The sequence below is a fragment of the Cornus florida genome, unplaced genomic scaffold (assembly GCF_030987335.1).
Source record: "Cornus florida cultivar Cherokee Brave unplaced genomic scaffold, ASM3098733v1 CherokeeBrave_3.0.0_Hap2_Chr06, whole genome shotgun sequence".
Classification (NCBI taxonomy): domain Eukaryota; kingdom Viridiplantae; phylum Streptophyta; class Magnoliopsida; order Cornales; family Cornaceae; genus Cornus; species Cornus florida.
This window is the reverse complement of record NW_026775576.1, coordinates 89,010,070-89,027,001: the sequence shown is the minus strand read 5'-3', so window position 1 is coordinate 89,027,001 and position 16,932 is coordinate 89,010,070. Positions and strand designations below refer to the sequence as shown.

Below are 16,932 nucleotides of genomic sequence, written 5' to 3'. Positions count from 1 at the left end.
ACTATTTTAAACAGTAAAATCTTTTTAATTTGAACTTAACTTAAAAACATAGCTATGGTGACGAGATTTTTCAAAATCAAATCAATTGGATAAGCATTTTGCACTAATGTTGAAAACTTAAAAAGATATAAAAATATACATATATCTATTTTTTAATTACTATTTAAAATCTTCATTACTTAAGATTTAGTAAAATTTTTATTACTTAATTTTTAATTTTATCAAACAACACCTTAATCTTTACTTATGAAGTATAAAACACACTATCTTCCTTTGAAAGATAAAATAGAACAACCCTTTACTTATAATATACGTATATATATATATATATATAGATAAAATAATAATAATATTAGAGATTCTCTTTCGGTATTTTCAACTAATAGATTTTTTAAAGTCATAACACTCATCATACAATCTTTATACAAAATTTATAATTTGCATTGAAATTTAACTAAATAAATTTATCAAATCATAATGTAATTGTTGTGGCCTCTATATCCATATTTGAGAGTATTGAATTTGGTACCTTAAAATTAATGTTCGTAGATTACTTTTTTTTTTTTTCTTGTCATTTTTCTCTTTGTTAAATTATTTCTGAGAAGATTTAACTAAAAGTTGATTCGTTATATTATATGTCAAGAAAAATTTTCATTTTAAATTTGTATATATTTCGGTCTAAATAAATAAATAAGTAGGACATGCTCACGTAAAAAACATTTTCTTTCTTTTTCATTTTTATTTTTTTATGGGAGTTGACAAAAGCAGCATTTTCAATTCGCAAAAAAAACACGTTTTGTAATATATACGAGTAAATAAATAAGTGAGATAATGAAAGGTGTGTTGAACCAGACACATTTTTAATTTTTTTTTCAACCAGACACACAACATATATAAATATTACTATATATGTGTGTGTGTGTGTGTGTGTGTACAGGTAAGTAAGTATATAGAGAGAGAAAGGACAGAGTAGGAAAGAAAGAGGATAGAGATTAGAGAGAAAAGAGAAGCACCGTTATGGCTACAGCTTATGCAACAGGGGTGTTAGTCTCTCGTATCCCCAAGACGTCGTCGTATTCACACATCTCTGCTTTGCCTCATCTTCCTCTTCGTTCTGTTCGTACATCGATCTCGTCTTCTTCAAAGCACTTCCCAGGTACCATTGGCGACTTAAAATCTTGGAAATTATTTTGATTTATCTTCCAATCTTGAATTATATGCTAAGTTTCTAACTAAATTTTCAATCATTCTTGAAATCGGATCGTTTTTGGATGTAAATGTGTTTCTGATTAGTGCTGAGGACATGTTTGGATGACTAGTAGCATTGAATTAATCAATTCGTAAAAGTAGGGAACTTTGCCGCATTTCTTCCGACATGATTTTTACACTTCCTTTTTTTTTTATGAAAATGATAAAAAGATCCATAAACTTATTAATATATCATTCTTTATTTTATAATACCATAACTATCATTTATAGTTGGGTTTATTGCTCATTTCAAATGACAAAATCCGGCAAATTTACAGAATTCCTCGTTCAATACAACGAATTCTCCACCTAACAGTGTAATGTAAATTTTGTATAGAGCCATTTAAATTCAAGGGTGATCATGGTTAAGAAAATGATTTTAAGTTGTTGCTTTTAATCTAGATTTTGAAATGTAGAAATATAGAAAGATGTATGATTTTGTGGTTTCCTATTTTGCACAGTATTTGTCTAAATAGTGGAGAAGAAATCTTTTTATTAAATGCAATAACATGCTTAAATGACCTAGTAGCACCTTGTGTTAGCCTTTGATGATCCACTTTTCAGAGTCTTGTGCTGCGGGCACGATGAATCATCCATGCTGTGAGTCTTCCCAGTTCAAGGCATACCTTATAAATGAACTAGTAGCACCTTGTGTTAGCCTCCAACCTGGGCAATTAGTCATCGTAGCCCATTGGTTGGGTTTCTCCCCGTTGTCCTAGGAGCCCGGCTTCGAGCCTTCGCACCCACTAACTTCTAATCTAACATTCTTGCCCTGGGAAAAAAAAAAAATTTTAAAAAACTTGGAGCATTACTACTATAATGGTAGTTGGCTAGGACTAACTTCCTTTATGATCCTCAATTTCTTATCTAAAACTATCTGGGTTGGAACTTGGAAATACAAACCCTTTTGCCATGCCTTAATTTAATACGTGAGGCTATATATATTTATATTTTGCTTCCTTCTACCTTTCTGTCAGCTTGCACTGAAATTCTATCTAGTCGAAGGGAATCCCATGGGCTCATTATTTGACTTTAGCTGCTTCCTGATTTTTAGAAACCTTGGGGATAATAAATTTTCGTAAGCATTGAGCGATTTGATTTTTGGATCTGGTGGCTTCTTGTAGTAATAATTTAGCAATAAATGCTGCAAGTCAGTGACCAAAGCCTAATGCTCCAACTTTTATATTTGATGTTGCTTGTTCTTCTTCAGTTAGCAATTTAGGGATCAATCCTTCTAATGTCTCTCTCATAAAGTTGGGACTTGGGAGAGATTCCGGGTCCATAATAGGTCATAGTCTCTTTCTATCAATAATTGGTTTTTAGTTTTCTATATATGGATGCTAGTCTTTCTAGATTATTCATTAATAGAAATAAAAACGCATATTTGAACCCTCCCAAGACCCCACAATGGCAGGAGCCTTGTGCACTGGATTTGTCCCTTTTTTATTTGAATTCCTTAAATAATTAACTTCAAGAATTGTGGTAGGAATCTGTATAATTTGTCCAAAAGAAGTATAAGAATCAAGACGTATGCTTGTGATAAGTTATCAGGAAGAGAAAACGCCTACATCTCTACTTTGTAATGCCATCCGATTCAAATTTCGCTGGTAACGTTATGCACTTAACTATCTTTTCATGCATACGTTTTTGACATATGTATCCTTCAAAGGCACTTTGGAGGTCAAGATTTTCTATAATTGGGATCTGATACTCAGTCACCCTGCTGCTCTTGCTTCAGCTCAGTCTCAACTCTCCTGTTAATAGCGAAGTTCAAATTCTTTCTAGTTTTGTATAATGTTTGCAATTTCTCTTTGAAACAGATTCCAATAGGTTGACTTTGTTCCGGATCAAAGCCTCTTCTTCAGAAGAGACATCTGGTTCAGCAGATGTTGGTGAAGTATTCTTGGACTTGAAGGAAAAGGTAAGCCTCCCATTCTCTCCCAAATCTGCTTGCATTTATTGTGGCATATCATGTTAGGGTATACCAACGGGCCAGTGGCCTAGCGGTATCAGCCTCTTGCTTCCCAAAGGGAGGTTAGAGGTTCAAGTCTCAGAAGAGACAAGTGTGTGTGAGTACTAGCTAGGAAAAAAAATATCATGTTAGGGTATCAACAGCTGGACAACTGGAATTAAGTCTTCTCTAGTTTCAGCTCTGACAATTATTGGGTCTCCTATCACAATGCCCATGTCAATGATGTCATGGTAAAAGGGGCAGTGCCTCCATTTCATCAATCATGCTGGTAACGATGCAGTGTTAATATACTCCATTCTTTAGTAAAATGACAGTAGTTCCATCTTTACCATGATGGATTTTTCTTCAATTATAACTGGAGAAAGCCGGAGGGGATCATCCCTTGACCAATTCAGAGCCTGTTAATAGCATTACACAGTGTCCTTCAGTAACTAGCAATTGGGTTTGATTTGCCAAAAAGTAAACTGAACATCCTCTCTTTGATTATTCGTTGATTTTAATAATATTCTATTCTTTACTTTTGACAGTGGGATGCACTTGAAGACAAGTCCACAGTCGTCCTCTATGGAGGTGGAGCAATAGTTGCAGTTTGGCTCACTTCCGTTTTTATTGGTGCCATCAACTCAGTCCCGGTGGTTAGTGATCTATTTGTCCTTCTAATTTATTTTTGTTTAAACATTTTAGGAAATGTTTTGCAGTAGCTGCTAAAACCAAAAGTAGGATTATTATTATTATTATTTTTTTTTGGTGCATTTAATGTAGTTTCTCTCTGGATCTTCTTGTGAACTGTTCTAAATTAATTATTCTTTCATAACCAGCTTCCAAAAATTATGGAGTTGGTTGGACTTGGATACACTGGATGGTTTGTCTACCGGTACCTCCTCTTTAAGGTAAACTCACTACAAAATGACTTGCATTATATCCAAATTATTCTCTGTTTATTATCTTTGCTGGTACTTTAGTGAGGAAGACAAATAAACTTTATTTACCATGTATAGGGGCAAAATCACCTGACTTTTGTTTCACTTGCATTTTACACGTTTCAATTTAACTGAAGTTTCTGATTACATGACTATTCCAATTTGGTATTGCAATTTCTCTAGATGTTGGTATTTGTTTGATGTCTGTTTTGCGATGAGGTGCTTGATTAGAGAACAAAGTACATCATAGTGACAACACGGTTTGTTTTCTCAGTCGAGCAGAAAGGAACTAGCCTCTGATATTGAAGCCTTGAAGAAAAAGATTGCTGGAAGTGAATAGAGCAGCATGAAATGCACACTTCAGTTTTCTTTCTTACATTTAGTTCTGTATCATTGATCCAAACTTGGTAGTTGTTGTCCTCAGCAAAGGAACAGTTGAATCTTACATGTATATTATCTGTGATGATCTTTGTTCTCTTCTATTTTGTATAAATGCAATATTTCTTGAAATGACAATTATCATTTCCATCATGAACGGATTCAATGTTTTAATTGATTATTTTCTAGCTAAATTATCTGTTTTTCTCCCAGTATCTCTTCTTCATTTGATTCACGGACCAAATAGGCAGCATAAGAAAGTTTGTTGTTTCTCTCTTTTTTTCTTAAACAGAAGTTGAATGCTTGACTGGTGGATTGTATTGTCCCTCATGCATCTAGACGGGTTTGCATCCTTTATAATGTCTATATTTTCTATAATGGGTAGTCTCCTAAGGGAGTTGGAATCGGTCACACGTGCAAGTGATGGGAGCCGTCGATACAGTATAAAACCCGTGTTGTGCCGGAGAGGATCCGTGCTCCTCCTATGTAGGGTCTTCATGGTTGGAACGTGCGGATAAGACTGACTGGCAATCACTTTCAAAGGCCAAAGTTGCAGGGACCATTTGGCAATGGCCTAACCCACCCCCTAGTCCTAGACCTTGCTGGCCACTGTGACCCCAAGTCAAAGCATTGAATGTAGACACTTGAAAAGCACTGAATATAAACGCTTGCCAAAGCAAGGCTTGGAAGTATAATTCTCTTGGAGGCCAATTGGGGGATGTCCATCTTTCTTCAGCTGACTATGCAGGGCTAGTTGGTACTTAATTTTGAATAACTATCCATGAGGGCAACCATGTTCGTGTCCACTAAAAGACGCCAATCTAGATGGTTTGGACTTCCATATCAAAAATGGTTCAGGTCAATACATGGACGAGCATCTTTCTGAGAAAAAAGCTTTCAGAAGCAAGAACGCCCTCTTGATAGTATCAAAAAATTATTGTATTTGGAAGCAATGAACCGACATATTGACTTTAGAATTAGAAGAAATTTAATTCAAATAAAGATGAACGGATGGATATGGATACATTTGAATCTGATTTGCGTAATGTTTTATTCAGTGATGACCTCAGCGAGACAGCAATTTCCCAATATGTGGACATGAGCTGTGGGTTGGCATCGAGTCCATTGACTAACATGGTCCACCAACAGGACTATAATGATGCCCAGCTCGGCTTGGGAAGTTGGGCTCATAAGCCATATGATTTTTCAAACTAACACCAAGGCAAATGTCTATATGTATAGCATTGGCATCAACTATAATCTCAAAAAAAAAAAAAAAAAAAAAAAAAAACAAGGGTTTGAATTTTCGATTATTGTTAGAAGATGAAATAGTCTTTATTCTTCTCGGTATGATAATTTTAAATGGATAATCATGGAAAAAAAATATCATTGTCAATGGTTTTCAATATAAAAACTCCCAATCCGGACAAATGATGTGCGGCTGAGCTGCAGAACAAGCCAGCAGAGTATCTCCCACGGAGCTAAGCTTCCGAGGACATACACAAAGCATTACTAGTCAAAGTAACAGCCATTCACAAGAGCCCAAAACAGTCAATTGTGTCAATTTTTCCAACTTGCAACGCACAAAAGAGAATCCTCTATAAAATGAAAACTTCACACCTCAACACTACAACACAACATCACTTTCCCCATTAAAAATGGCTCTAAAACCTCAACCCAACCCCCTGCTCATCTCCCTCCTATTCCTGACCCTTGCCCAAACCTCCCTCGCCGCCGGGATCGCCGTCTACTGGGGCCAAAACGGCAACGAGGGCACCCTCGCCAACACGTGTGCCACCGGAAAATTTTCCTACGTCAACGTCGCATTTCTTATTAAATTCGGCAATGGTCAGACCCCCGAGATCAACCTCGCGGGCCATTGCAACCCGGCGGCCAATGGGTGCACCATTGTGAGCAACGGCATACGGTCTTGCCAAAGCCGCGGCATTAAGGTCATGCTCTCTATTGGTGGAGGTGTTGGAAGCTACACCCTAGCTTCGGACGCCGACGCCAAAAATGTCGCATCGTATTTATGGAACAATTTTTTGGGTGGACAGTCATCGTCGCGTCCACTTGGCGACGCGGTATTGGACGGTATTGATTTTGACATTGAGCTTGGTTCAACACAATACTGGGATGCTCTAGCAAAGTATTTATCAGCCTATAGTACGGTTGGTAAAAAAGTGTACCTAACAGCCGCACCACAATGCCCATTTCCTGATAGGTTCCTAGGGGCTGCCCTTAACACGGGCCTTTTCGACTATGTTTGGGTCCAATTCTACAACAACCCTCCTTGTCAATACACTTCTGGCAACACAGACAACCTCAAAAACTCATGGACTCGGTGGACTACGTCGATAAATGCCGGGAAGATATTTTTGGGGTTACCGGCGTCTACGCAGGCTGCCGGAAGCGGGTTCATCCCGGCGAATGTGTTGACTTCTCAGATCCTTCCGGTGATTAAGGGGTCGCCTAAGTATGGTGGTGTGATGCTTTGGTCAAAATATTGGGATGATCAAAGTGGATATAGCTCCTCTATTAAGAGTAGTGTGTGAATTGAACTGTGTTTTTCTTTGTTTAGTGGTTTTACCTACCATAGTCTGATATAATTTTAATAATTTGGGTACTCTTTTGTCTTTTTGTGATTGTCTGTGGTTGTTGTTGACTTAACTTATCTTGTTTGCCTGTTTGGCCCATAAAATTAGTAGTGCTTTCTTGTCTATGGTGTGGAATGAGGAATGTGTGTACACGACTCGCCGACAGGCGTGTCCTTTTGCATTGGTGGGCCAATTTTGGGCACAGGAGTTACTTCATATCTAGCCCAAGTCCATTTGTAATGGGCCCATAGAGTTTCATTGCTAATGTATGTAGTGGGTGGCTTCAATAGGGTGAGGTCTCTGGGGACCAAGGTCTTTGACAATTCTGAGTAGGGTTTTGAACAACCATTATAATTAGTGACATCAGATGAAGAATTGGATCTAATTTTAATACTAATTATAACGAGTGGGGCGTTTGTTTATTTACTCAAAAACTCAAATTACTTGGTAGTGCTACATATCAATTACCAACTCATTTAAACCCCCTTTCACTTCCCATCGAGATTGAAATGGGACTCTCACTTGTAACACCTATCTTTTACGTTTTTCATGTCTAAATTAAACGATTTTAGAGGGATATTTTGACTAAGTAGACTCAGAGAGTAAGAGTATATTAATCAATTCATTGTTTAATTTCATCAAAAATTCATATTTGCACAAATTTTAAAATGTAAGGGGTTTATTAAACAATAGGAGTAATCATACATATAACAGGGGATTGTTTTCAGTTAACCCAAACAAATTGACGTTTTAACCAAACAAATTGACGTTTAAAGGAAAGACATGAGAGCTAAAGAGGAAAAATAATCATTTAGACATATTAGTTGATATCATTAGAATGTTGGGTGAATAAAAACTCTTTAACCAGTTCATTAGTTTCGAAAAAATATTGAATGAATTGCATCCATGTAGTTGGTATCATTACTTATTAGTATGTTCAATCAATAAAAAAATTGTTATACATCGAGCATATAATGAAATTGTTCCTACTATATTTAATATTTTTTTGTTGTTTTAATTTAGTTGTTTGTTTTAATTTTTTTATATTTGGGTTGTTATAAAATACTTGTCCACTCAAAAATTCAAAAAATATATTTCATATTTTTTTTTCATAAAATACCCTTAAAATATTAAAATTTTCAAACATGATTATACTACATATACATTCAAATTTGTAAGGGTAACTAATAATTTTTTATAATTATAGTATGTATGTTCAAATTTACAAAGAAAACTTAATAATTTTAATAAAAAATAAAAATGCTAACACATAGTATAATAATTCCTTGTGCCTTTAAAATGTTTTATTTCCAAAACTAAGACCGAAGAGGTAAAAACTATCTAATTTATTACGTAGTAAAATTTTGAGAATAACAATCGCTGTGTTATGCCAGCTAACCCTATTCTCCTCGGAAAGTGAAATCTTTGAAAACCCAACGGTCTCTCTTTCTCATCGGTAAATCCCATTTCCGCTGACGAACGACTATTGCTGTCGTCAACCGATCAATTTCCTCTGTCTCTCTACGCAGACCATTAATAAGCGTTCTTTCTCTCTCTACCTCGATTTTGTTGTACTACGTAATAAGATAAAGCTAAAAACATGTATAGATACATATATATCTGTATACTTATATATTTGTTGTAAAGTAAACCACAATATTCTCGCTTGTGGGGTTACTTTCTTGGAAGCTTTTTCTGTCTGCAGTGTCTTCTTAGCAACACTTTTCTGGTAATTAATTCCCTGTTTACACCAACATTTCACCTTTTTTGGAAATTGTTTGTAGAAATTAGGGCATGAAATTTTAACATTTCATCTTTTTTGGACATTGCTTGTAGAAATTAGGGCATGAAATTTTAACATTTCATCTTTTTTGGACATTGTTTGTAGAAATTAGGGTATGAAAATTTCATATTTCATCTATCTTGGGTCATTGTGGATTCTTATTGAAATTTGTATGTCTGGTTTGGATTTGCACAAACCCTCCATTTAATGTCCTTTTCAAAACTCTCATAGCCTTAAATTTATATAATAAGCTCTTCATATTGTTCTCAAGTCTAATTTAGCAGTTAATGTTTCTTTTTCAGTAGTTGATGCTGTCACAAAATGATGGATTCAATTTTAAAACGTGAGAAGCTTATTGAGGAAGTGAAAATCAAAGAAGGTGAAGTAGACAGGATTAGCAATTTACCCAGAACTGTTATTGGCCATATTCTCTCCTTCCTTCCAACAAAATATGCGGTGGCAACTAGCGTTTTGGCAACCAAATGGAAGTATCTCTGGACATCAATCTCTAGTTTTGACTTCGACGATGAGTTGGTAAGCAATCATACCCAACAGGATAACACTGATCCGTCAATAAAAGGGAGTTTCATAAATTTTGTTTATCGAGTGATGCTACAGTGTAATGTGTCAGATATACATAAATATCGTCTCAAATGCAGCCAGATTTATGATGTTTCACATCTTAATGCATGGGTTTGTACTTCACTTTTGCGTAATGTTGGAGAACTTTATCTTATCATTCCTATGGAAGGGCATATGGAACTGCCCCGCGACCTTTTTACTAGTAATTCTCTGGTAGCACTAAAACTGGGTACTAGAGCAGTTACCAATGGCCTCCTGCTCTGGTTTACGAACAATATATGGAAGCACTAAAACGGGGTACTAGATTCTGTTGGGTTTACTTCTATGCGGAGGAAAGTCAAGTGGGTTTTATTAAAAGCACAAAGCCCTTTAGGGAAATGAAAAAAGCCAAGTGGGTTTTATTAAAAGCCCAAAGCCCTTTAGGGAAATGAAAATCCTAAGGAAGTTAGTATAAAAAGAGAGAGAGGTTAGCCGCAAGTAGAAGAACAAAAGAGAAGAAAAATGCAGGTCTTTTCATTCTGTCCAAGTTTGATCAAACGTCCGATCCCGCTTCGTTTGTGGTCCGATCAAGCTGAAATTTGGAGGAGAGGTTCACGACTTAGTGACGCACAATCTGAACGGTGGAGATCAGATTTTGAGCTCGAGAACAGTGATTTGTGCCCGTGAACAGTAACCGGGTTTTGGTAGAAAAACGCAGCCCAGATTCCATCAAACGTCCGATCTCGCTTCGTCCGTGGTCCGATCGAGCTGAAATTTGGAGGAGAGGTTCACGACTCAATGAGTTAAAATCTAAACGATGAAGATCGGATTTTGAGCTCGGAAACAGTAATTCGTGCCCGTAAATAGTAACCGGGTTTTGGTATTTTTCTCTCCAATTCTCTTTGTTTTTTGCCAAGATTGTTGGTATCTTGATGAAATGTTTTGTAGCCTCTAATTGCGATTAGAAAAGACTTTGTGTACCTATTATTTGGTTGATAGTGGAGATTTTAACTAGACTAGGTCCCGTGGTTTTTCTTCTTCACATTGGGGAAGTTTTCCACGTAAAAAATTGCTTGTGTTCTTGTGGCTTGGTGTGATTGATTTGTTCTCTATTATGTTCAGCACATATAAAAGTAGGGATATATACTATACTTGCTTGCATATAGGGAGAAAAATTATTCCGCTGTGTTTGTTTATTGTCATCTCTCCCAACAAAGTGGTATCAGAGCTCTAGGTTGACAGATTGCCAGGTTGGCAGTTTGAGTTATGAAAGCAAATACGAGTAGAATGATTAATTTAAATGGTTCAAATTATCACATATGGAAAGGAAAAATGGAGGATCTTCTTTATGTGAAAGATTAATACATACCGGTGTTTAGTGCTGAAAAACCAGAAAACAAATCTGATGTGGAATGGATTTTGTTACATCGGCATGCACGTTCTCTATGGAGTAAGCTTGAACAGCTATATGCAAGACAGACTGGAAATAATAAATTGTTTCTGATTAAGCAGATGATGGCTTTGTTTTCTGGTTTGGTGTGTTTAGCTCAATCTTGTATAGATTCATTCTCAATGTTCCTACTCTGGTTTGCCTACAAAGCCTTAAAATCCTACATCTTATTAAAATTGAATTTTTGGACGATGAGTCGACTAAAAGGCTCTTTTCTAGCTGCCTTCTACTTGAAGATTTGGCTATAGTAGGATGCCAGTGGAAGAATATCAATGTTTTCATCATATCTGCACCTGCTCTCAAGAGTTTGATTATAGACTGTGTGGATGGTTTTGACACTTCTAATTGCTAATACAAGATTGAGCTTAACACACCAAACCTTCAACACCTTAAATACAATGATTATGTAGCAGAAGGCTATTCAGTTACAAGCTGCCTAAATTCTCTTGTCAAGGCTTACATTGATATTGGACTATATAGCGCATCAGGTGCGACGTTTGCTGACCGTGATTCATCTACTGAACCTCTTGCTGTAGTAGAACTTCTTGATGGAATATGGAATGTTCGGTGGCTTTATTTATCTAATTGTTCCATGGAGGTTATCTTTCTTAACTTCTTCTGTTAAGTTGCGATATTCTTTATGTAAATGAACTACTGACCTATATCTTCCTACTGTTACATTTTCAAAGTTTAATTGTTCCATAGATGTTTTTTCTTTTGTTCATGCATGAAGACCCTCAAGTTATGTCGTATCCACTGCCAAAGTTTTATCGTTGGACCATTTTTTTTTCCCTGTGCATGAAGGCCCTTGAGTAGTTCTTGCCAACGTTTCATCATTTAACTTATTTAAAGCTTGGTAATACTGAATATGGTAGATGGGACCTTCTACCGAATGTACTTGAAAGCTCGCCACAACTTAAAACTCTTGTTTTTGAGGTGAGTTGAGAATTGTTAATTGGATTGATCAAACTTACTTGTTTTAGTGGAAAAAAATGATTTAAGCAATTAAATGACACAATTGAGAATGCTTGTTTTTCTTTATTGTTTAGGAACTACATCTTGCTGAACGGGAAGAAGGCCACCATAAGCATTGGCATTCACCTCAGAGAGTGCCATCTTGTTTATTGTTTCACCTCAAGGTAATTGAAATTAAGTGGTTCACCGGGGAAAGAGACGAGTTTAATGTGGTAAAGTATTTTTTGAAGAACGCAAAAGTCTTGAAGAAATTGGCTATGCATACTGCTCGGTATGGGAAGTTGAAACTTTGCAAGAAACTATTAATGCTGCCCAGGGATCGAAGAATTGCCGAGTTGCTGTTGCTGTTTCTTGACTTCTCTCCCCTCTTATATAGTTTTGGCTGCTTAGCTTGTGAACATCTTTTTGCTATTGTGAGGGGGATATGTTTATTATCTAGCATGCATCTTTTTAATGTGAAAGCCATCTTTTTCTGAAACAAAATTTCAATTGTCAATGAGCAAACATAGTATGTCTTTTGATATTGAAATGGTATTGTGATTTAGCTTTGCATATTTCTTGACTATTCAAAACGGATGACGAAATGTTTATTTATTTATTTTTTTCCCTTTCCCACGAGTTCAATTCATCCCATGGGAAGTGTTTTTTGTAATCAATCCCTCCCTGGTCGCTTAGCTTGATAACTTTTTTTTGTTATAGCGAGGGGAAAGATAAGTTAAATAACTAAGAAAACACACACCATTTTAATGTGAAAACAACTTTTTCTTAAACAAAATTTCAATTGTCAATGAGCATACAATGTACATCTCTGATATTGAAATGGTATTGTAATTTTACTAGCATTTTTCTTGACTATTCAAAACGAAAGAAGAAATGTATTTTTTTTTACTCTCTTTAATTCATCAAATTTTTAGTTGAATGTCTCTTTCTTTCTGCTCTTTAAACTTAATAACAGTAACATTTTGGTTGGCATTCCCATTTTTGGGGTCCTTATGCAAATATTTTTTGGAGATATTTTCATTTAGGGGTTTTTGTGTAATTATCTTTTAGAGATATTTTTAATTTGGGGCAATAGTGCGATTATCTTTTAAGATATTTTCTTAGAGGGACTTGTGTGAAATTAATAAAAGTTAGTGCAAAGTGCCTTATTTTGGGTTAGGATTCTTGTACGGGATTCTTTTAGCATTTCTTCAAGTCATGGACTCTTAAAAATGCATTTCGGATCTTTTCTCCTTTTTTAGGGTTTTTGGCCCGTGATGTCGCCGTGTGGGCCCGGGACGAATTTTTCAGCTTGGGATTATTTTTTCGATGTTGTTTCTTTTATTGTTCATTATTTTGGCCACCAGAGTTTTTACATTTACGGTTTTGTCCGTTTAAGCGCGTTTTGACAACTTTTACTTTTGGGGGTCACGAGGGTAGGGGTGCAACTTGGGTTGGGTAACCCGAACCCAACCCAAGCCCAATCCGATTTTTCACGAGTTTGGGCAATCATTTTTACAATTAGGGTTAGGCTTGACTTGAAAAATCTCAATCCGAATTTAATAAGGGTTGAGCTTGTGTTGAAGTGCTAGTAACCCGAGCCAACCCGAACCCGAATTCTAATTTATTTTCATATATATTTTTACTTTTAAATACATTATACATAATATTTAAACTATGATTATTTTTTTCCTTTTCAACTTTTTTTTGTTAAATCTTAACTTATTGTGTGTTAACATTTAGAAAAATTAATTTTCTGAAAATTTATTTATAATTTATTAAAAATCTTTAAACATCTTCTTGTTTAAAAATAATTTAATTTAAAACTAATTCGAGATCATATTAAATTTTCGATATAAAGATTAGTCATATGAGTAACCCGAATTAACCCGAAGTTTTATCCTGAAATCTAAGCCAGAGTTGCAAGCCTGAATTTAAAATTAGAATGATGGGTTGTGCTCAGGTTGAGTAGTTAATATTGAAGATAGGGTTAGCGTTGGGTTTGGGTTTAACATTTCATATGGTAGGTTGGGCTTAAGTTATACCTCAAACCCACCTAACCCGCCCGAGTTGTAGCCCTACGCGAGGGGCCCGCTTGGATAATATTTTTGAAAAGTGTAAAAGAAAGAAGAGAGAAGGAAAAATCAGATTTCTCTCCCTCTTTGCCGAATTTTTCTTTTTCATTCTTAGATCCATGCCTTATCTCCTCCATTTAGCTTTCCATCTTTGAGATTCATCATTTGTCGTAGGAGGGTTTTGTGTCGGCCTTACTGAAGGCCATCTTTCTATCTGATTAGAATTCCGTTTTGTCTGTTTTGGAGTTTTAGAGTTGGGTTCGGGTTTGGATTTGGTTGTTGTCGCAAGGGGATTAATTGTTCTCCTCGTTGTCCCCGACATAACTCCAAAGTTACATCACATTCGGGACATTTTCGTTTTGGCCTTTTTGAGGTTTTCATCTTAAATTGAGATAGGGGTGTCTTACATTTGTGTGTTACACTTTCTTTGGGTCTTATGGGTATGGGGGTATGTAAAACATGATTATTATACCGTAGTGTATGTGAAGAGATGATAGTTATATTATGTCATATTGGATATGTAGAGATGATGGTTATATTGTCTTGGGCTTGTATTAAATTCTCGTATTGATGAGTATGATAGAAAGGGGTAAAAATCGAGTATTTGGTTGCCATATGTGTACCTAAGCATGCTTAATGTGAAAATGGAATTAAAATGGATATTTATGTGCATAGGTGGTTATATGCATTTTTTTGGATTGTTTGTTGGTTTACGTGGTTAGTCAACTTATCTTCGGGCATTGGAATGCATTTGGATTAATTTCATCATACGTGGGTCATGGTATGTGTGCCACTTTGGTCATTGGTGCATTGCGGTAATCATTGGGTTCATGAGTTGTGTATGCATGGCATACATGAGATATTTGATGGATATATGATATCCATAGGGTGCAAAAGGGCATTCATTTGTTTGCGGATGTGGAATATGATTTCGGTGATTTCGGCACATCATCATTGCAGGTGCGGAATGTGATTTCGGCACATCATTATCACCATTTTTACATTATGGCATTCACATGTGTGATTTGTGTCATGGGGTGTTCATGGATTGTGTTGAGTTCGTAATTTATGAGATTATGCAGACTTGGTTATCGTTATAGTTTCATGGTAGCCATTATGTGATAATGTGTTTTACTTGATTTATTCCTTGTCGTGGTTACATTTGAAAATGTGGTATTTTGGATGCATGATTTGACTATATGTTTCGGTTACATTGAGTTGAACTATCATGCTATCGAAATTAGAGTTTGGGTGTATGATCCCTTTTCATTTCACGAAACTTAGGCTTTAGGTTGCATGACCTTTTATCCTTGGGATGCCTTGCATTCTTGCATGTCCTTGGGGATTTCAAATGACGTAGTATATTAATGTAATACACCATATCCTACTGAGCGGCGGTGTTCACCCCTATTATACAAACATTTTTCAGGAACGAAGTCGCTTGGGACAGATTTTGAAGCTAATGCCATATTTCGAATCATTGTAGATTTATTTTGATGTCTATGTAGTTCAATATATATTTGAAGGGTTTCAAACCCTAAGTTGTATTTCCTCTCTCTAAAGTTGTAAACTTATGTGTTTGATATCTAGTACTATGATGACATGATGTATTAAGGCCGTAAGGACATTTCATTCGCAAAGTATGGAGCCCATTCTGTACACACAAACATGTATATTGGACTCACTTGTATTCATTTTTACCTTGCCATGTTTCACATTTTTTTTGAGCTTGAAATGTATGTTTTTTTGGCCATTTGAGTGCATGAGGGTTAAAAGGATTAATTTAGTTTCCAGAGGTACTTTTTTTTTAATTAAAAAAAAAAAAAAATCAGTTTTGGCCGAGGTTGCTGTTCACCAGTGGTGAATTTGTCACCTCGAGCGTTTGCAGGGTGACGCGTACTCTGGGGCACCCGGGACACATTTTGGCACCCTCTGAGCGTTCTAATATTCAAGGCAGAATGCTTGGGCTAACCAAGAGCACTTGCAGCCCTTTTCCTGAGCGTTCGCACCCTTCTAACCTTATCTCAACTTCGTCGTTCCGACTTCAAATCGTCATATCTCCCTCGTTTTAACTCCAAATTGGGTCGTTCTTGTGTCTAAAATGACCGCGTCGAAACAAGCTTTCCAATGCTGCTAGTATCACTCCAAGATTCCAATCATATAAAGAGTCATGCCAATTTTAGTGAGGACTAGTCATGATTACCACATACCAAAAATGCCGGTTTGTTTCGAAACCAACTAAAACGTCATAGTGTGGAATGAGGAATATGTGTACATAACTCGCTGACAGACTTGTCCTTTTGCATTGGTGGGCCAATTTTGGGTTGGCGATGGATTTAGGATGACATGAGTTACTTCATATCTAGCCCAAGTTCGTTTGTTATTCGCCCATAGAGTTTCATTGCTAATGTATGTGAGTTGGTGGCTTCAATAGGCTGAGGTCTCTAAGGACCAAGGTTTTGATCCTTAGTCTTGCTAACAGCCATTAGGGGTCTTTGACAATTCTGAGTAGGCTTTTGAACATCCATTAGTGGTCAGTTTTCCGAGCGAGTGTGCCCGTATTCAAATTCCCCAATTTGCTAAAATAAAAATATAAAGATAAAAATAAAAATAAAAAATATGTGTTTAAGTGTGCGTGAGAGAAAGTGACGCAGTTTCAATCTTCAACGCACAAAAGAGAATCCCCTCTTTGTAATAAAATAGAGTAGGGCTTTTGTAATTAACAACAACAGCAACAATCACATCTTATTACCAACTACTTGAGTCGGCTATATGAATCATATGCTTCCATTGTACTCTATTTAAAGTCATAAACTCAATCAATTTACATGTTATCCTAGCATTCCTTGCTAACTCTACTTACATTAACTTTTATTTTCCTTTTTCCTTAATATCACCCTCAATGTAAGCTATATCACTTTTTCTAATTGGCACACTTAAAGATTTTCTTTACACGTAGTCAAACCATCATAATCAATTTTTAATAAATTTATT

General features: G+C 36.0%; 3 protein-coding genes across 4 annotated transcripts; all 3 read left to right on the top strand.

Annotated features, from left to right (window-relative positions):
- Positions 1–920: 920 nt before the first annotated feature.
- LOC132312708 (protein CURVATURE THYLAKOID 1A, chloroplastic-like) lies at positions 921–4,712 on the top strand. 2 transcript variants are annotated; one of them, XM_059811182.1, is made up of 5 exons: positions 921–1,156; positions 3,069–3,169; positions 3,748–3,855; positions 4,039–4,110; positions 4,324–4,451. In XM_059811182.1, exons 1-5 carry the CDS (start codon positions 1,018–1,020, stop codon positions 4,339–4,341), a joined length of 438 nt encoding a protein of 145 aa, XP_059667165.1. In that variant the 5' UTR covers positions 921–1,017; the 3' UTR covers positions 4,342–4,451. The 2 variants fall into 2 exon arrangements, with proteins under 2 accessions (XP_059667165.1, XP_059667163.1); XM_059811180.1 differs by having other exon boundaries at positions 923–1,156; positions 4,415–4,712.
- Positions 4,713–6,136: 1,424 nt separating this feature from the next.
- On the top strand, positions 6,137–7,238 carry LOC132312707 (acidic endochitinase-like). Its single transcript, XM_059811179.1, has one exon. The coding sequence runs from the start codon at positions 6,177–6,179 to the stop codon at positions 7,071–7,073; it is 897 nt and encodes a 298-aa protein (XP_059667162.1). The 5' UTR covers positions 6,137–6,176; the 3' UTR covers positions 7,074–7,238.
- Positions 7,239–9,211: 1,973 nt separating this feature from the next.
- LOC132314536 (putative FBD-associated F-box protein At3g50710) lies at positions 9,212–12,360 on the top strand. Its single transcript, XM_059813390.1, has 5 exons — positions 9,212–9,743; positions 10,839–10,995; positions 11,268–11,476; positions 11,785–11,845; positions 11,959–12,360. The coding sequence occupies exons 1-5, from the start codon at positions 9,220–9,222 to the stop codon at positions 12,358–12,360; spliced, it is 1,353 nt and encodes a 450-aa protein (XP_059669373.1). The 5' UTR covers positions 9,212–9,219.
- Positions 12,361–16,932: the final 4,572 nt, after the last annotated feature.

Bases quoted from the DNA above. Each gene is read 5' to 3' on its own strand.
- LOC132312708 (XM_059811180.1), top strand. From the start codon at position 1,018: ATGGCTACAGCTTATGCAACAGGGGTGTTAGTCTCTCGTATCCCCAAG. The intron at 3,856-4,038 runs GTTAGTGATCTA...TTTCATAACCAG, and splicing joins CCATCAACTCAGTCCCGGTG to CTTCCAAAAATTATGGAGTT. The intron at 4,111-4,414 runs GTAAACTCACTA...TTGTTTTCTCAG, and splicing joins ACCGGTACCTCCTCTTTAAG to TCGAGCAGAAAGGAACTAGC.
- LOC132312707 (XM_059811179.1), top strand. From the start codon at position 6,177: ATGGCTCTAAAACCTCAACCCAACCCCCTGCTCATCTCCCTCCTATTC.
- LOC132314536 (XM_059813390.1), top strand. From the start codon at position 9,220: ATGATGGATTCAATTTTAAAACGTGAGAAGCTTATTGAGGAAGTGAAA. The intron at 11,477-11,784 runs GTGGCTTTATTT...TGAATATGGTAG, and splicing joins GATGGAATATGGAATGTTCG to ATGGGACCTTCTACCGAATG. The intron at 11,846-11,958 runs GTGAGTTGAGAA...TTTATTGTTTAG, and splicing joins TTAAAACTCTTGTTTTTGAG to GAACTACATCTTGCTGAACG.